At 48.5% G+C, this 20,515-nt stretch overlaps 1 protein-coding gene across 3 annotated transcripts in view; it reads right to left on the minus strand.

Annotated features, from left to right (window-relative positions):
* The window catches only part of PDE5A (phosphodiesterase 5A), an 89,859-nt gene that overhangs the window by 51,193 nt on the left and 18,151 nt on the right, over positions 1-20,515 (minus strand). For all 3 annotated transcript variants that reach the window (XM_087816218.1, XM_087816220.1, XM_087816219.1), the window contains exons 2-3: positions 18,856-19,441; positions 11,333-11,422 (exon numbers count right to left, since the gene is read on the minus strand). In XM_087816218.1, the coding sequence (XP_087672344.1) occupies positions 11,333-11,422; positions 18,856-19,441 (676 nt within the window). The remainder of the gene's footprint in view (positions 1-11,332; positions 11,423-18,855; positions 19,442-20,515) is intronic.

Raw genomic sequence — 20,515 nt, forward strand, 5'->3', positions numbered from 1 at the left:
CTAAGGACGTGACTCAGGTCTCGCACGTCACAGCATCGCGGGGACTTAGTGTCGTCCCAAAGGCGCTCAAAGCGGGGCAGGTTTCTGTTGTCGATGATGATGGGAGAAGTGACAGAGGGATCACGTTTTTTTAGGGCGATGTACTTACTGGACAGTCCACGCCCGAATAAGAGTTGATAAATCTGCCCATTTTTCCTCTGCCCTTTGCTTGATATGAAGAGATCTGTCCACTTCTGAGACCCTTACATGGCAGTGAGAAGTTTAATGCTTTAGTTATGAAGTTAAAATTACAGCCTAGAAGGACTTTGGGAGAGTAGGGGAAAAAATATGAGATTGTTTTAATTTTTAATTTTAAAAACATAGAAAATGGCAGAGAAAAGATGGTAAACACCCATGTTTTGTCATCTAGAATAGCGGTAATGTGGGGCATATTAAAACTCAGCTTGGCCCGGCTGGGCGTGGCTCAGTGGTTGAGCGTCTAAGATCCAGGTGATCGGGGTTCGATTCCCGGTCAGGGCACATGCCCGGGTTGCGGGCTCGATCAATGGCTCTCTCATCATTGATGTTTCTCTCTCTCTCCCTCTCCTTTCCTCTCTCTGAAATCAATAAAGATATATTTAAAAAAATAAATAAAATAAAAAAATAAAACTCAGCTTGCTGGTCCCATCCCAGAGTGACCGACTCAGTTGATCTGGGTGGGGGCCTAAGAATTTGTTTTACTAAAAGTCCTCAAGTAGGCTGGGGACAAAAATAACTTTTAGAACCACTGATATAGAGCCACAAAGTGTTAATATTTGGTGGTTGTTGTTTTTTAAGTTAAGATAAAACTAACTTGGACTTCCTCCTTCCCAGTCCCATTGCACTCCATACCAGATTTTAGTCATTTGATCCCCAAATGTTTGGGTTGCTGGCAGTTTTTTGCTATTACAAACAATCTCCAGTGATCATCTGTGGGTGGGTCTCCTTGTGCTTGTGTGAAAAGAGCTCCTTTGATGAAATCTTCAAAGGGATTACAGAAATTTATACCTTTCCAGCAACGCCCAAGAGTCCTTTGTTAACCTCACAGCCTAACCAGCACCTCAAATAGCAGGCTTTTTAATCTTGGTCAATCTGATGGGCACGTATCTCACTGTTATTTTAATGTGCATTTTTCTGATTACTAGAGAGAAGGCACAGCTTTTTAATTTTATTGGCTACATTAGTTTGACTCTGTGCTGCCGACATGCACCTCTGCCAATTTTAACGTTTTTGTTGTTGTTTTGGGTTGTCGGGCTTTTATTAATAAATTATGAATCCAGGTTTGACATTTCTTTAAATGACCGGTGACACTGAGTTTATCTGGCTGTGGTCCATTTTCTCCACCTGCGTGTCCAAGCAACGCCACGCCTGCTGTTTTTCTGGAAGGGTGTTCCTGGCAGGGGACAAACAGGTGTGAAGACAGGTGTGGCCGCTTTGGCTTCCTCACACCCCGGGGTTAGGGAGAGGCCGCCGCCTGAAGAGAAGGGTCCTGCAAGTCGCAAGATAGAAACAGCAGGCCCCTGAAGATAACTGGCATCGGAAACACTCGACCAAGGGCCAGTGCCTTCCATAGAGTTAAAAACTGTATTCCCAGCCAAAGTAAGAGAAGTCAGAATCCTAAAAACTTTGCCATTTTACAGAAGCGAAGGGCAGGCCTGATACAGGCCCCTTGCATTCGTTCACCCATCTAACCTCTGGGGCAACCCTTTCAGGTGGGTATGATCATTCCCCCTTCAGCACGGAGGCCGTGGCACTCAGGAAAGTCACGCAGGTCGTGCAGACACGCGGAGCTGGCCGGAGGCCCTCAGGTCCCATCCCGTCGCCCACCTGCTTTCTGCCGCCCGCCCGCCGCGCCCGGGGAGAAGCGAGAGCCGCTCCGCCGCCAAGCACGGGTTCCGAGGCACTAGTCTGTAAGGACCAGGGTTCCCCGCACCCCCAAGGCCCTCTGCACGCCCCCCACACTAATCTGGTTAATGCATATTTTCACCCAAGGCAATGGGGCACTTTCCCAACAAGAACTAACAAAGACGGATCCAAAGTGGCCGCTAGAAGCTCTGTTTTCTTCGACTTCGATTATAAATCTCATGACACGTTTCCATAGCCAAGAACCACTCATACAACATAAAAAAGTCCTACGTTTCAGGGAAAAGCAGATAATAATGCAGTTTCAAAAGTAAGTAGGTTCTTGCAGAAAAAGCCGAATGAAGGATGGTGACGGAGGCAGGACAGTGGGCCCGGGCTGTGGGGATCGGCTGGGGAGAGGGTGCGGGTTCCAGTTCTCGACTGGGTGCTAGTTACACAGGTGTGAATAACACTGGTCAAAACTCGTCAAATTGTGCATTCAGATGTGTGTGTTTCACTGTACGTAAATTTTAACTCAGTTTTCTGAAAGGATTTAAAAGTCTTAAAAGTAAGCTTGCAATTGTTGGTGGTGCAGGGGATGGTGGTCAGCGCCGAGCTCCCGGCTGCCTTGGTGACGGCAGCGCAGGCTGAGGTCAGATTGCTTGCTCGGTGCTGTCAGCAGGACCGATGTCCCCAGATAGGGCGGGACAAACCCAGCTGCCTTGGGATCAGTAGCCTCCCTGCCCTGGGACTGTCCCGTGGGAGGGGCCCCCATGAGCCTGGGCTGCGTCCAGGGGATGCTGGGCTAACTCCCCCACAGGACAAATTCCTCTTCCCCGCCAAACACCAACATCTCTGCCACACAGCGCGCAGAGCCACAGGGACCTGCTGCCTTCTTATCCAGCTTGTCTGTCCCTTGGGACACAGAGGTTCGGTTCTGAGACAGAGCAGCCGGTGGCCACCGTGAGAAGTCTCCCTAGGTGCCCTTCACAAGCTGCCAGAGACACAAAGATTACGCAGCAGAAGAGAGCCCTGTGTCCCACGGCGGGCAACCCAGGCTTGGGGGGGTCAACCTTCCATCCCCCCGTTTGTCTGGCTGCAGACACTCTGAAGGGAGCGAACGAGCAGTCTGAACCCCCACTAGGTGAAGAGCTCTGTCCGGGTGGCCTCTGTCACATTCCCTGTCTCAGAGCCAGCTGGGGTGTTTGTGCCTCACGTTGAAACTTTATAGGCGCGTCACTGAAGGGACAGAGAGGCAAGGAAACTTGCTCCAGGAACCGAGCTCACCAGCCAGCACGCACACGCCGACCAAGCTGTTTTTGCCATGTCAGAGCTCTTTCTTCCAAACTCTGCCTCTCTGCTTAACTGGGAAGTTCAAAATAGCAAAAACAAGCGCACACAGAATATATACCGTACACACTGCACTCTGTATCTGAATGATCCCAGCACTGCTGTGCACACCTTTACACGTGACGTGGCCAAAAACGACTTGGGAGCCTCGGTTCTGTTTAATAACTGAGATTTGTTTTCAGGGTGGTGTCCGCATTCTGCCAGGAGCTGGCCGGCAAAGCGCAGGCTCTCCCTGGGCACTGCTGTTGGAGTTGGACTCTATTAAACCAGGATCAAGTTTGTTCCAGCTCCGCCTGCCCTGACCACAGGTCCGCGTCTCTCCAGCAGGGGGCGATGCTGCGCTGGTGACGCTCCGAGAATTCCAGGGTAAAGGGGGTGCCCGTCATGGGCTCCTGGTACAACCAGGGAAATGACAGAGCAAAGTGGCAGGAAGCAAGTGTCATGCATCAAAACACCGAATAGGCTGCCTGTCATTTACAAATGACACTTGGTGGCAGGGGTTGAGGGAACACCCGCTTCATCAGGGGTGAGCTGAGGGTTCCGAGCACTGTGCTGGCCTCCACTGGCCCCGCTGGGAAGCTGGGTGTTTAGCCTAAGAGGTCCAGGGAGAAGGTGTGGGTGTATGTGTTTATAATTTTTTTACAGTCAACAAAATCCTTCCCCTAGAGATGTGCTGTCATAGCCAAAACATTTTATCTCTAAGTTTTTTGCCTTCAGATGGAACATGAGCCGCACAGGTCATCATATACGACAGCTCAGAGGCAGCTCTGGCTCAGCAGCAAACTCCTAGCTGCAGGTGTCACCAGCACAAAGGGCACATCTTCCCCACGCGGCTGTGCCAGATAATACACGAAGTCATGCATGTACCTGCAATCATTGTTCACAACTCCAGCGTTTATGATTATATTATTTAAGTCTGTAATTTGCATTTTTAAAAGCTAAAAATAGTAAAAGAATTGTTTGGTAGCTTTTCAGCTACAATGGTTAATAAAGATGAAAGGAGAGTTACTTTGTGGTGAAAAAAATGCAGCCTTAGGAAAGAACAGTGTGAGTCTGACTTCCAGCTCTGCCGCTTAATAGGTGACACTGGGAATTTCTTGAACTTGACCAAGTCCACGTTTCTTCCCCTAAAATGGGGGTGACAATATCAACAAAATTAGTGATGACTGACGTCTAAGTGTCACAGGAAGACCGCAGCCCTATTTACCAGGCAGCCTTGAAGAGGCTTCTACCCGGCGTCCAGCACGCGTCGGTCTGTTTTGGTTACCATGCTGCTGATCCCACTGCGAGCTCTCGGGGAAACTGGATTCGTGCACACCATAGCGCAGTTTAAAAGGCACCTGCTCTGGGAAGCATCCTTGTCTCCCTTTGCTTACAGTCTAATGAGGGGAAACAGAAGTAAACCAGTAAGTTGCAAGTAGTGTGTCACATAGTATTAGGGGGAAAAGAGAGGAAATGAGGGAGTGAACCATGTGGATAACTACGGGAAGAGACGTCCAGACAGAGACCAGCAAGTGCAAAGGCCCTGGGGCTGGAGCTTATCTGATTTGTTGAGAAACAGCTAGAGAGGAGGGGCTGAGGGACCAAAGGGAGTGAGATCAGAGGGGCTTCAGAAGCCAGATCGTGGGGAGCCAGATCCTGAGACACAAGAACACCAGAGCAGGCAGGTGACCAGGACACAGCAGGGAGCATTTCCTGTGAACCTTAAGGACCAAAGGACTCAATTTCACACCAACAGCAACCTCCTGGAGCTCAGCCTCTGTGACAGAACATTCTGGAAGCATATTAGTGCTTCAACCATGTGCCACAGTCCAGGACCTGGGCGCCTCCCCCCATGCTCCTCCTCTGGTCCTCCGCCTCCTCTGTCCCTGGAACACACACCAGTTGGCTCGGCACACACACTGACCTGTCACCTTTCTGCAAACCCAGTCCTCGTTGCCTCAGGTAGTTCATGTGATATTTCATACATAAAAGACTGAGAAAGAAATTTTAAGCGTTAGTTTAATTGACAAGCAGAGGCCTCCTGTGCTATCTAGCCAGTTTTAAGGAAAGGGAATGAAGCCACAAAATATATTTAGACCTCTGGTGGTTTCAAGATATCGACACAAACTCTCCGATCCTCCTCTCTTCAAGGGTGGAGCCTAATGCCCTCCCCTGGACTTTGGGTTGCACTCGATGCCTGGCTGCAAAGGAACAGAACCCAAGAGGGGAAGGTGTGCAGCTCTGGGGACTTGGTCTACACGGCGCAGCGGCTTCCTCCTGCCTGCTGTCCACCACGGGGTGCGGACTCTGATGTGGGGCCCACGTGGCGAGGAACTGAGGCCTCCTGCCCACTACCACGGAGTGAGCCCTCTGGGGAGCGGACCTCACCTTGAGTCAAACACCTGGCCTAGATTCCTGAGTGCTGGGACCTGGGCAGGGAGCCTGGTCGGCCACATCCCCTGGGATTCATTCGAAATCACTAAGCTTATGGCAATTTGTTCTGTTGCAAGAGATCACTAACACAGTCCTCATGATCATCAAATAATTTGTAATAATCAAATAGATCTGGAATCTAAATCAGGTCACTTTCATGTTATTTCACTGTCAGGAAGCGATGCAAAAAAATATGATTCAAAAGTTGTATTAGATGATCACCTCCTGCTCTTCAATTTGATTTAACCCTAGAATATTAATTTCCACTCTGTTAGGAGAGAAACAAGTGTGGATGCCGAGATGAAGATCTAATAAGAAGAAGTACAGAGTGTTTAACAGCTTACAAAGCACTTCACCTGTGTAACCTTAGCTCTTAATCGAATACAGACATTTGCGCATATATGTATTAGGACAGCGATCTCACTGACAACCATCTTAACGCTCGAAGAAAAGATGAACATTATTTAATACTCAAAATCCGTCCATGGGCCTAGTTATATGACTCTGGGTGAGATACTACCCAAAGAAATTATTTATGCTTACCAGCAACTGGTTCCAGACCACTAATATCCTACACGGGGCCTATGGACTTCTCAAAATTAAATGTAGAAATGATCTGTTACATTAAAAACGTATTCATTCCAACAAGCGCTGAAACGGCTCCCCTGGGAGTTCGGAGACAAGGCCGTGGTTCCGTGTGAAACACGGCCTCAGGCTGCGGCCGGGCCTCTGAGCGTCACCAAGAAGATTGGGGCAGATACAGCCGACCGACCTCTGCAGGCTCCAGCGTTCAGTGGCCTTTCTGCTTCTGGTCGGGGGGTTAACCCGTGAGCGCGGCACTGTTCACCTGCTGCCCTTAAGACATGTTTTGCCTTCGGAAAGTGGCTGCCGTGGTCGTCTTTGTAAAATACACTGGTTTCTCGTTAAAGGGCAAAGCGGAAAAGGGAACAGCTCTGGGGTCCGGAGCCAACGGAAACGCTGCGAGTACTTTTGTTTTGTTTCTAAAACAAGGCTCCAAGAAAGAATATCACAGGGGAATAAACGCAACGAACAATTTATAAGTTTTTTTAAAAAAACACGTGACTAGCCAATTCTTCAGGACTAAAATAGATCTGGACCAACCAACAGCCTGCAGTTGAACTCTGCTTATTTTTGTGGCCATACTGGCATCTAGGATGACTTGGAACCGAAGGATCACGCATAAAGCCGTAACATGCATCTGTTCCAAGCTTGCGTGTCAAACTGAAGAGGGGCCCAGAGGCTCTGTGAGCCTGAGCTCAGGCCAGAGTCGCTGTCCCAGTTCCTCCCAGGCTGCGGGTCAACCCAGCAGGGCCCTGGGCAGAGACTCCGGCTTCATCTTCCTCTGACTGTCCTTTCTCTCGCTCCCAAATCCACAGCCTGCCCTCTGAACTTGAGTGTTGAATACTGAACTCATTTAACAAGTGTCCTGCTACCTTACACTACTGATCTTTAATTTCTGGGGCACAAGTTCTTCATCTATAATTGAAGACAATTTGAAAGCAAGCACCTTCCTTGCTTCGTGTTTTCCATATCCTCACTGCCAAGACCTAGAATCTGCATTTCACCGTGACTCAATCATTACCTGTCCAAACAACACAACTGGGGGGGAGGGGAGAGAAAATACTTAAAATTGAACAGTAAAGTCAATATGGCTTAAATGTCTTTCTGTAGAGTGCAAACATTTATTTTTGTACATCACAGCTGGAATTACACATCTGATTCCATTAATGCTTTATTTTGTGATTTTCAGCAGGCATTAAATCTTTTGATTCATCAAAGTATTTATCTTCTAAAAATTCTCATAAAAGTTAGCTAATATTTTCTGAAAATTTTTAGGTGTTTTTTCAAAGAGAGATAAAAATAAAATTACATACTTAGCTAAAATGCTCCTTTATTAAGTTGTTCAAAAATTTATCATACATCCTGTTATATCTGCACCAAAGAATTACATCATCAAGTATGATGAAATAAGATCAAGACGCTAAAATAAAACAGAGGGAGGAAAAGAGCTCTGATTCCAAATTAGGTTTCCACCCAATAACTGGAGCTGACATTCAACCAAGAGGAGATGGTGTTCCAGCCTCCAAGACATGCCTGCTGTCATCTCCAGCTCAGATCAACAAGACAGTTTCACAGAGCTTGCATTATTTCCCACGTCCTGCCTTCCACCTCAGCGGCGCAGCCCCTAAAAGTAAAAAGGAGCGCGCGGCTCCTCCACGTCACAGCGAGCAACGGCCCGGGTTCAGGGGGCGGCCTCAGAGCTGGGTCACCGAGCTGCAGAGAGAGCCGCTTTCCCCGCCCTTCTCTGCTGGGCATAAAGGAATTGTCTGGTTATAGAAACAACTAATGCCGGTGACAAAACTAAAACTGGTCCCGGCGCCCAGGTCCCCAAATCCAGCACCATGTGTGAAAGAAACCGAGCGGCAGCGTGGGAATCACAGGCTGGCTGCAAAGCGCCTCCTCTACGGCCTGTCGGTCGCAGGCCTCCCTGAGCACGCGGCTGGATCCGCAGCTCACACGGCCGGGCTCCTGCATCCCCGGGAACCTCGCCTGCGGCTGCGGCTGGCCCCTCCGGGACGTCGCGGAGACTGTCACTGCTCTTCCCTCTTCCCATGTGGAGAAGGGCTTGTGTGCGGGGCCGCCTGCAGGCTGCCCTCCGAAGACCATCAGATTGGGCGGCGCCCCGTGCTCCCCCCTGCAGGGCCTCTCCCACGTTGGACACGGTTAAGAAACCCTCCCTCCCTCATTATGACCCTGGGGTGACTGCCAGGTGTGTCTCAGCTTCGTCCGTTTAGCCCTGGGACTCAGGGTGGGCTCCCTAGGTGTCCCGTGCCCGTCTCATCCGTTAGGAAGGTGGTGTGAACGAACGTATCTCCGGTCGCCAGGAGCGCTTCCGCGGGAGGGGCAGCTATTGTCTAAGTCCTGCCCCACGGTCCTCACCCCAAAACACAGTCTGGGCTGGCTCCTCTCCCCCGGCCCTGTGTCTTTTTGTCTTCATTTTCCCTAGCCAGTTTCTCTTTGACCTTTCCAAATAAATTATTTTAGCCTTCTCAAACTTCTCCAGTTTTCCCCCACGCTCCCCATTAACCCTGCTCTCTTAGACGGGAGCAGAGAGGGAGAAAGGCTGCAAAAAGTGATGCTCTACAGGTTTTAAAAAGTATTTGTCACAGAAGTTTAGAGATATCCATGACCCGGACCTCTAAAGAGGTATTGCTGTGTCTGCTCCACCTGAGATGGTAACAGTAATGGAAAGTTCTCCGGAAAAGTCTTCATTCGTCCAAATACTTCACCAGAAGAAGAGACTAATGAGGAGACTGTGTGTTTCACCGAATCTTCTAAGTCTTCCTGGACTCTCTGGCCTGCGTTAGAGTCCGGCCCCTCGTAGTCAGTGCCCAGTCGGAAGCTGGTCAGAGCTGGTGCCCGCGCCTTAAGAATCGGGGTCACTAAAGGTACCGGGACATTTTGCAAATAATCCATAGTCAGTATGGATTATTATGGGCTCCCAGAGGAGTCCAGTCAGTATTCACATCTCATTTTAGGCTCCTTGGTAATCAGCTGGAACTGGTGTTGGCTGACTCAGAACAGTGGGACTGACACAGAGATGACACCGAACTCGCGCGGCCTCATTTGTGAGGAAAACCAGTGAAGGCATTTTTCTTCAGAGCTTCACGCTTGTTCGACAGTAGACCAGCGACGTCAGGGACTGTGCTGGTCACCACGTGACCCCAGCTGGCTGGTTAGTCTGTGGCCGATGACCTGGTCACACAACTCGATCATTCCTTGTCTGTCTTAAAAGCTCTGCGAGTTCTTAAAAATTAAGAACCACTATGTATGGATCACTGCCAGTGTGTGGGGAGCTACGCTAAGCCCTTTGCAGGCATGAAATCTTCAAAACCCTACGAGGCGGGTCCTTTCATAAGGCCCATTTTACAGATGAGGAAACGGCAGGGATTGATGATTCCATCCTGGTTACTCAGCAAGTTAAGTGGCAAAGACGGGACTCAACCCAAAGGCAAACGTCTTGACCGTCACTCGCCCAACCCCTCATTCCTCACAAATGATGTTTATTCCTGGGTTGAGGCCCATCTTTACCACTTGACTTGCTGGGTAACCAGGATGGTTATACACTCCCCATTTTGACCTCAAAAGCTTCATGAGAGGAAGGGACCTTCCACGTGCACACAACAGCCAACCCTGCGCGGGGCTGGTTCACGCAGCTACACGTGAGGCTAAGCCTGGAGGTCACACGGCGCATCTTCCTGGCGGCCTTGCTTCCGGGCCAAAGGCCTTTCTGCACAACAGCAGCCCCGCTGAGAGCACGTCGGTCCCCCTCCCTGCTTCCATCATTCTTTCCTCTGGAGAGAGAATTCTCAGGGGACATCACTCCGAGCTGGGCCGTGTGACTGGGAGGAGAGGGAGCAGGGGCAACGTGAAGAGAATGGGGGGGCATCAAGATGCTGAAAAGCTGAGTGTGGGAACCCTCCCTCAGCACGTGATCGCGTCTCCAGGGAAGACACTGACGGTCTCTTATCTCATGAACTGCTCGGGCGAGTGAGCTGTGGCAACCAGTGAAGAGGGCAGGCTTCACACCGAGGGGTCCCAGGGTCAAGCAGAGACCAGAGAGGCCACGGGAGCGTGGGGCAGGCGGATGTGAGCACGCTGGGGACCCAGCAGGAACCTCAGGGGAGCTGTGGACACTACAATCTAGGGCCTGGGGCTGAACCCCCTTTAATCGTATCTGGAAGGGAGCAGACAGCCCTTAGCTGAGAGGAGGGTTATATATTCACGTAAGCAAATTTAAGTCATCCCGTTAGAATGGTTAAAATGTTATTCACTGACAACGCCTGGAGGCCACTGGAAGGAACTCTCATATATTGATGGCAAGAACACACGTGCTGCCTGGCTGGTGTGGCTCAGTGGTTGAGCATCAAGATCCAGGAGACTGAGGTTCGATTCCCAGTCAGGGCACATGCTCAGGTTTCGGGCTCGATCCCCAGTGGGGGGTGTGCAGGAGGCAGCCGATCAGTGACCCTCAATGATGTTTCTCTCTCTCCCTCTCCCTTTCTCTCTCTGAAATGAAAAATAAAAAAATTTAAAAAAGAACACACGTGCTTCACTTTTCCAGAGAACTTGGAAGTTCCTCATACAATTAAACACACACCTACCATACGCCCTCGCAATCCCCCTGTTTGAACAACGGGTCTGAACTATGCAGGTCCACTGACACGTGGACTTTTTTCAGTAAGTACATTGGAAAAGTATTTGGAGATTTGCAACAATTAGAAAAAAACTTGCAGATGAACCTTAAAATTTTCTGATGACCATCGCAATTGGATAACCATTTATGAAAGGAGCATTACTCAGACACTTAAATATAATATGAAGTAAACTGATTACAACCACAGCCACAATTATATGTCTTAGACAGAATAAAGTTGTGAGGGGGTGGGGGGTAAGAAAATGAAATGTCTGAAGTTTATTTCTAAGTCACAGACAGTCAAGTCTCTATCAGGATTCAACCCTATTACTAAAATCTAAAGTAAAAAGGTCAAGTGGAACATTGAAGCGCTTTATAGCTAACCTGCCACGATAGTATTATTTCGTAAGTGTGCAAAGCAAAGCAATTTTTTTTCCAAAAAGAAAAATGTTTTCAAATGACCTTTTATGAAATGGAAAATTGGCTTACCTCTTCCCTATGGTTCTTAATTGGCATACAGAGAATACTCTGTGTCCTGTAGCCTGTGATCTGGTCAACTTCTGCATTGAACCGCGGATCCTAGGAAGGGAAAAGAAATTCGATTTAATGACTGACCTGGTCAAAGACTGATTTGTTTTTTCCAATTTATGAGATTAGAGAACTCTAACCTTTGACTTACCTTGTTGCTCTGAATGACAGTTTTATTGTTGTAAAAGGCATCAAATCACAAAAGTTTGTATTATTTTGACAAAGACAAATTTAAGTCTTTTTGAGAAGCTGATGTTTACGAGAACCAGAAAAATACAGACTCACACAGAATGTTCAGAAAGAGAGGAAATTCAAGATATTAACCAATTTCAATAGCCTTGCTCACATAAACTCAGAAAAAAGTGGCAGCTCTCCAGCCTGCAGTACACCGGCCTGCTGCCGTCTCGCCGGCCAGCTCCTGAGCCCTCACGAGCAGCTCTGCTCCGAGGCTCTTCCTCTAAATCCCACCGCCCCCGACACGACCGCTCTGGTATCGCCGCTGCGTCCCTTGCGCTGACTGCTCATGTGTTTCCTCAGCACCCTGTCCCGTTTCAGGTGTTCGTGAGAAGTTACGTCTTTGCTTTCCTTCCTCTCTCTATATAAATACATAAAAGCCGTACGGCCTCAATCAAACTGTGAACAACTCCCTAGCCTCTCGGGCGTCTTTCTTTCCCCTTTCACAGAGCACAGCCCGCACATCCAGTAATCAGGAAGGGCTCCGGGAGGAGCGGCGGGTCGCACCGTGTGCAAACAGAAAGGCACAGGCCGCCTGGCATTAAACTTTAGACGGGGGCGGTGAAAGGTTGTAAGCTCTACGAGGGGCTTTACTTTATTTTTTTGGTTCATCAGGGTTCCCAATATCAGCACAGGAATTCCAAAGCATCTGTTAAACTAATGAAGGAATTCAGTAACAAACAGCATCTTCGTTACCAGATGTGATCATTCTTAGCTTGTCCTTTAAAGCAAATCTCGCAGGTGGTGGTGGTGAGAAAACGGACCAGGGGAAATGCCCAGATACCACCGTAAGGGGTGAGCTTAGCGTGGAAACACACATACCAGAACATAAACGCTGGAACAGCGTTCAAAGCGCTGGCCCTGGGAAGTTACACGCTCAGCCTAATAATAGCATCTGCTCTCATAAGTCTGCTTCTGGAATTCCCTCCAGAGAACATGGAAGAGCCACGCTGGAAAATCCTCATCTTTGAAGGTCATTTCTATTTTTTGTAATTAGTCTAAAGTCACGCAAAGCCAAAGCTGTAAATGAAGTACATGATGACACCTGATTCACTCAATTGGGGTCAGAAATGAGGCCAATTTTCCCCTAAGAGAACCAAACTTGGCATTAAAGACAATTTCAAAAGAAAAGTTTTAAAACGCTGGGTAATCAGTATATATATTTTATATTATAAATAAACGCTACTGTATTTTTGCTTTCTTCTTGCAAAATATGCTCAAAGTTATATTGAGACACAGAGAAAACCCTGGCTGAGTGTTTCTAAGAAATAATTCTTAAATAACATATGACAGGGTTTCCCAAAAAATGCGTACGCACTCTGAATAATTATAAAGGCAGTCCTTATTAAAATGCATTTCATTTTCAAAATTGAGCTATCAGCTGTTACAGTGTGTGTACATTTTTGGGGACACTGTATATTGCAAAGGATCTAAAGAAAGCAGACAGGATACTGATATTGATGAATTAAAGAAGTAGAAAATTAACTTATATAGTGAATTATTCTCTAAGCTAATATCAAAATAGGAATTAAAAGTGATCATCAGCAATTATTTTGTTAATGAATATTTTAATTACAAGACCAATTTATAAGAAAGGTTAAGCCCAACTGTGTAATCACGTCAATAGCTTCAGACAGACTGGAATTAGTAGGACGTTCATAGGTTTTGTTCGGCGTAGACCAGAAATTAAAATCCACAGCAGCCTGACGGCCCTCCTCAGGGTAGGTGGGAGGCAGGCACACTTCCCATGCACTTCAGGCGGATCGGGCATCGCACGGGGGTTTCCTTTAACAACACACTCGCTGCAAAGGCAACACACACGTGCAGGTCCCGGAAAGAGCAGAGGAACAGCGAGCCCTTGCGTGGCCGGCCACTCCCGCTGTGTGAGCGGGGCTGCGAAAGCACAAGCCTTCGCCTCCACCAGCCCGACGGAGGGGCTGGCGCCCCCCTGGCCTCTTGCTGGGAAAGGGCGCTGGACGGAACCCGCGAGGGCACCGCAGGGGGGGCCCACCACGGCCCCGCAGTGCCCGTCCGGCTTCTCCTGGGGCCGCTGCCCGCTGGGAGGGCGGCTGGCACCGGGTGGAGCTCAGGCTCCGAACAGAACCGCGAGGAGCTCGGGCTTCCAGGCGGCCCCGCAGGGCCGTGCGGGGCTGGGGGGCGTATGCAAGGGGGCCGCAGAGACTGAGTGGCTCTTCTCGTCACACCCGCTAAGAACTGTCCAAAGGACCTGCTGCAGGCTGAGAGCAGTCAGGGAGGGGTTTAGACCCTGGGGTCCCCCCCAGAGGAGACCTCGCTCAGCAGCTCGGGCACCGGTTGAGACACAGGACGCAGCTCTTAAAGCAAGGACCGTGCCCTGGATCGACTCTGCTCAGGAGGGACAGTCCACAAAATAGCTGGCCTGTATTCTAAAATATGTGTCAGGGAAGATAAAGAAACAGGGAGAAACGATTCCAGACCTAAAGGAGACTAGAGACACGACCAGAGTGCGCAGGCTGTGGTTCCGGGTGCGATCCTGAATCCGAGGGGAAAATAACTACAGACGACATTCATGGGACAATTGACCAAATCTGACGATAGGCTTTTAGATAACAGCATTATATCATAAAATCTCCTGATTATTTGTTTTTATTTTTTTTAAATCCTCACCAGAGGATATGTTTTTTTAAACTGATTTTTAGGGTGAGAGGAAAAGAGAGAGAGAGGAACATCGATGTGAGAGAGAAACATCAATCGGTTGCCTCCCCTATGAGCTCTGACTGGGGATCGAAACCGAAACCTAGGTATGTGCCTTGACCGGGAATTGAACCCACAACCTTTTGGTGTATGAGACAACGCTCCAGCCAATGGACCCACACCAGCCAGGGCTAAAATTTCCTGACTTTGATAAATGCATTACAATGGTGTAAGAGAATGTTCTTGTTGAAAAATATACTGAAAACTTACTGAAATATTTAGTAAAAATGTCTCCAACTTATTCAATGGTTCATAAAAAATAACAGACATATATTACTTATATAGAGAAAAAGAGAAAATTGATAAAGCAAATGGGGCCAAACATCGATGGAGAATTGGGGTAACAGCTAAGTGGAAGCTTTTTATATGGGTCTTCCTTGCAACTTTTCTGTAAGCTTGAAATTATATAGAAAGAACAGAAAGCAAAAAAGGAAATAACATGATAGACTTGCCGAACTTCAGGCTGGTTTTCCTCTGGAGTGGCATTTCAGGGCAATGCCTCAAGATAATGGGAACACTGAGCAAAGACAGGTACCGCAGTTCCCAAACGGTGTTCTCTGGGGCATGACTGTGCCACAGCAGATTGCTAGATTTATCAAAATTAAAACAGTCACTAGAGTTCTGTCTTCCTTCTAAAATTCATTTTGGAAATACTTTTATTCATCAGAAATTCAGTGCAGAGAGCCAACATTTCTTGGTAAATACTTGAAGTAGAAAGCAAGGCCTGTAGGGTGAGAGATGGTGATGATTTATCTGGAGATAGAATGAAAAGGGAGGAGTGAGGTAGGGTGGGAGGAACCGCAGCTGGTGGTGCAGGCCACACGAGTGGCCACGCGAGCTTTCCCTAGAACCCCCAGGTCTTCCCCCCAGAAGTCAGCGCACATGGAGTGGCTGTCCTTGGAAACAGGAGAGGAGTCCTGGGTTTGCATTCCGTTTGACCGGGGAAAGAGAGGGGGTGCTGACAATGTGGACCCTTTGGGAAAGCTTAGGGAGGCTTATGGCTTCCACAGGACATGGAGCTAGGGTTCAAGGCCATCTGTGCTGGTTCATTTCATGTGTCAACTTGACCAGGCTAAGGGATGCCCAGCAGCTGGTGAAACCTTGTTCCTGGGTGTGTCTGTGAGGCTGTCCCCAGAAGGATTAGCCTTTGCGTCGGAAGATGGGTGAAGATCGCCCCCAATGCAGCGGGCATCGTGCAGCGTGCCAAGGCCTGAACGGAACAAACGCAGAGAAGGGCTACTGTGCTCTCTCTGCCATTGGCTCTGCTTCTCCGAAGAACCCCGACTAATACACAGTCCAGTCTAGAAACTGGGTGATATCTAGTTCATATACGTAAGGAAAACGCCAAACACATTTCTACTGCTGTTCTGATTGTTCTGTGAATATCTTAGTATCGACAAATCCTGCGCCGTGTCCCAGAAAGTGCATGAATGACGGGTTGATGGGGGAAATGACAAGTGGCTGAACATCAACATCTGGGCAGCACCTGCCAACTAACCTCTCATGGGGACCTGCAGCTAACCGAGACCTGCTGGCCTACGCAGTGGGCCTCGTCTTATACTTTAAGCATGTGAACGTGTTATTTTATTCCTAATAAAAGAGCTGAATTCTCTGACTTATACCATTCTGTTACAAAGTTTTAAGAAGTGAATCAAATGTTGACTTGTCTCACAATTAATGGATCTGTGAGACTATTGTTTTATTCTGAGCTTCAGCCTGAGCACGATTAGACTTCGTGGCCACCCCGTGGTTTCCACTGCGACATTACACACTTCTAAAGTGTTCGATGGTCACGTGAGTTTAAGAAATGCTGCTGTAGAGTGTTGTTTTACAGACCTGTGTTTAAAAACTCAGAAACCGTTAGGATGGCTTTGCATATTCTAACTACTTTCACAAAAGGTAGGAGACAGTGGTTTGATTATTAATTACTGGTGGGGCTGACTTCCATTGTTCGTACCAATGTAAGTTATATGTCACAGACCAACCCCACAACTTCTAACGAAATTCCCGGGACACAAATAGTTTCTGCAAGGCCACCGTAAACACAGGTCAAGGATGCCAAGGGTCAGGTGGCAACTCAGGAATCACAGACTAAGAGGCTTCACCCTGGGAGCGTGACAGGCTGGGGACATGGGCTCTTTCAGACAGCCGCACAAGACTTAAATCATTACCAAGTGCAGAAAAACAATTACATTGCCAACATTCAAAGATGGTAAACAGATTAAACAAAGTGCACATAAGTGAAGAAATTCTCGGGACGAGGGAAACTAGGGACCATGGGGACAAATGAAGGTGTCCTCAGCAAAACCAAAGCATGTCTATGGTCCTTCTGTACTTGGGGCTCCATTGCCATTGAAAATGGAAACCCAGCTGTCACCTAACTAAGGAAGGGAATTCTCCAGCTGTGTCCTGAATACCCTCCTGGGGATCAGCTACAGTATGACCTTGCTACAGAGGTCAAAGAGGTCATGGAAGAATCCAATTTGAACAGATCACTTGTCCTGAATGGCTTCTGAAAAATATTTCAGGGTTTATCTACTTAACCTGTCCCATCTCTCCCCAAATTCCTACCCTCAGTACTCCTCACCAGTTGTTCTTATTTATTTATTCACCCCCCTTCAAACCCGAGTCACCCTCGGCTGTTCTCTGCCCCGACTCCATCCCCTCCAGGCTGCCATGTCCAGCAGCTTCACTTCCCCACCCGCAATCCACTCCCTCCCCATCTTTAAGGCCAGGGCCCGCTTCAGGTCCTCCTTCCCCACACTACTGAACTCAGTTCTCCTCCCAGCTCCAGTGTTTTTCCCTCTACTTCATTTTATAACCACTGTAAAATTCATCTTTCCAAAGCACAGTCGGAGTCATCCTGGTGCCCCCTGGAAACCACGGTGACTGCTCCTCCTGGCCTGGGCCCGCATTCCACTCCCCAGCCGGGCACTCAGGATGCCATTCGCTCGGGCTCTGCCCCTGCAGCTCCCCAGTGTCTGACCCACACGCTTCCATACGAGCGCAGGGGTCTCTGCTTGAAGCTCCTCTGAACATCTGCACGTCTCACGCACACAGCTCCATCCGCTCACATCTTACCTGCAGCCCGGCTCTATTGTCAAGCCTTGCTCCCTCGAATAATGCCCTCCAGCTCCCCAAACGGCTGTCATCTCCTGCTTCCCGAACCCACCCACTCTCCTCAGCATCTATTAGGACCTGCTTTCTAGTCTACTTATCTATCTTCTCCACTATAATTTTTGTTGAATCGATATTTATTAAGAGCATCAGGCACTGTATTAGGCACCAGGGATACAGAGGTGAATAAAAAAGCCATGACCCCTGGAACCGCGCAGAGGAGCTGCACCCTGGGAGGACCGCGGGCCCCCTGCAGCGCAGTCCACTGCGCCACGGGGCAGGTAGCTACAGGAACTGTTCTCTCAAAGCGCTGGAAAGTATTTCATCAACAGCCAACGTGCCATTCCAGGAAGATGCTTTGTTTAAAACACGTAATTCTAGCCCAGCTGGTGTGGCTCAGCGTCTGAGCATCGACCTAGGATCCAGGAAATTGCAGTTCAATTCCCAGTTGGGGCACATGCCCGGGTTACCTGCTTGATCCCCAGTCGGGGGCGTGCAGGAGGCAGCCGATCCATGACTCTCATCATTGATGTTTCTCTCTCTCTCCCTCTCCCTTCCTCTCTCTGAAATCAATAAAGAGATATTTAAAAAAAAAAAAAACCACTAAAAAAACCATCCCAAAACACCCATAATTCTATTAATAAAAGGGACCACTCTAAGTACGGAATTTGAAGAATTATATAGTATAATCTTTAAACCCACAATTAAAGACCTGTTCAGAACTCTACAAGTAAGACAAATATCAAATCTTTCAACTGAAATATCTTAGAGTAAAAATTTCCATTTTAAAAACTTTATTTGCTTAATTTAAAAAAATGGAAGAAAGAAGGAAAGAAGAAAATCAGGCTTTGGAGTCAAGGAGACTGAGTGAATGAGTATGATTCTGAATGAATGAATGAATGAATGAATGAATGAATGAATGAATGAAAGAAAGAAAAAGCCTACAGGGTGGTGGGTTTGTTGGGGCTCATCATTTTAGGGCCTCAGTGGAATCCTCGGAGGTTCGAGTGCAGCTAATATGGACAGGGACATGCAGAGAGCAAGTAAAAAGATGGGAAAGACGCAGCCACGAGATGCGCTGTGTCAAACCCTCAGTAGGGGGGAAACAAGGCAAGGTGGCTCAGTGCCGTGTCGGTGGCTCAGCCACCAGCCAAGAAGCTCTGGCATTTAAAGATGCAAGGTTCTTACCATAAGTCCCAATTTTAAATAAGTGTACAAATTGTTACAACTCAGTTTCAAATATTCCTAAAAATTCCCACTCACAGCACCGCCCACTGCCCGCCACTCGCAGCACCGCCCACTGCCCCCCACTCACAGCACCCCCATGCCCGGCACTGACTGGCGGTGCCCCACCACGCTCCCCACATGCCCCCAGCCCCCGCCTGCAGGTTCCCCCTCACCTCGTAGGCGTCTTTGATGTTCAAGGGCTCGCCCAGCGCGGCCACGTGCCCCACGATGCCCTTGTTCCACTCCAGGCGGATGCAGCTGTTGGACGCCTCCTCCAGGGTGGAGCCCTCGGCCACGTCGAAGAGGCGGCTGACCAGGAACTTGTCATTGGAGCTGTCCTCGCAGACCAGGAACAGTGAGTAGCGGTCGGCGGAGATGAGCCCGTGGATGTGCAGGAATATTTTGTGGCACAAGGCCGTGACGTCCAGGTGGCTGGAAATGTCCTTCACCAGTTCCAGGAGTCTGGAGCACTGGTCCCCGTCATCGTGGTCGAAGCGCCGCGGGGTGAGCGGCATCTGTTCCCTCTCCGAGTCCGAGACGAAGCTCACGGCGCCCTCGGCGTCCTTGACCACGATGGGTCGCAGCGGCCGGTCAAACTCTGAGGCCGAGATTTTCCTGGTGGGTGTCCCCGGGGTGCTGCTCTCGACGCGGGGGTTGTGCTGCGGGGGACACGGGCAGGATTCTGCGCGGCCTCGGGCGCCCTCCTTGAGGACCGGGATGGTGTGGACTCTCTCAGAAAACCACGCATTGACCATCTCTCTGCAGGACAGAGCAGGGGCACGTCACCCACTGGAGAGGGAAGGGGGCTCCCAAAAACTGCTACTAATTCTCTCGCTGTCAACCCACTAGACAATAATCCAGTTTGTCACAGAAAATATAAATGCGATGGTTTATTTAAGACAGTTGTATTTTGGAAAAACTGTAGAGGACAATTGGTCCAAAGGACATTTGAACCAAGTATGTCTGTGCACATATATTTCCAGATGTCTGATCTATAGCACATCAAACCTCAAGCCTACTCTCAAAACCAGTTAGCATCAGAGTACAAGACACGGCCTCCCACAAAGGATTTCCGGTTGGACTCCCCGTCAAGGGCATGTCCGACATACGTGGGTTGCCTGTCTGAGCCCCACACCGGTGCAGGAGGCAAACCAACCAATGTCTCTCTCTCACATCCGTGCTTCTCTCTCTCTCTCCCCTCCCCTCCCTCCCTCCCTCCCTCCCTCTCTAAAATATCAAAGGGAACAAAAAACAAATAACGAATGTTTGACTACATTTGGCTAGCTGACAGGCTTGGTTCTAGACAGCTTCATCTGTATCACTACACACAGATTAGCTTTAGAAGAGGAAATGGAAAATATAAACAATTTGATCTGGCATGTAGAAAGACTGTAGACCTCTAAATATTATTCTAGTAGTGCTTGTTAAATAATGGCAGAAATGATCTCTTCTAGATTGTTTACTGGTATAAAGGATGGGCATTTTAAAGTAGGCAATACCTAAGTTTAAACACTCAGTCCAAAATTTTAAATCGTTTGTTTTAAATGTGCCCTCCTGTGAAAGAAACCTCTTAAAGCTAAAGGCTTCACGGTGGGCGATTTTTTTTTTTTGTTGTTAACCCACATCCTAGATCATACACATTCAAGGACTGGTTGGTTCAAATAAGTCCCCTGGGAAAGCTGTAACCTTATACTAACTGACAGCGCCATTGCTTTAGACAGTTTTAAAACTCTTCTTTTGAGACTAACTTCTAAGAAAATTCAGAAGCAGCATAAGAACATTTGTTATCTAAACGTTAGACTTGTTTTCCACCAAGTCTTGCTCTCCAAACAA

Source organism: Miniopterus natalensis, chromosome 4, assembly GCF_054644295.1.
Source record: "Miniopterus natalensis isolate mMinNat1 chromosome 4, mMinNat1.hap1, whole genome shotgun sequence".
NCBI lineage: Eukaryota > Metazoa > Chordata > Mammalia > Chiroptera > Miniopteridae > Miniopterus > Miniopterus natalensis.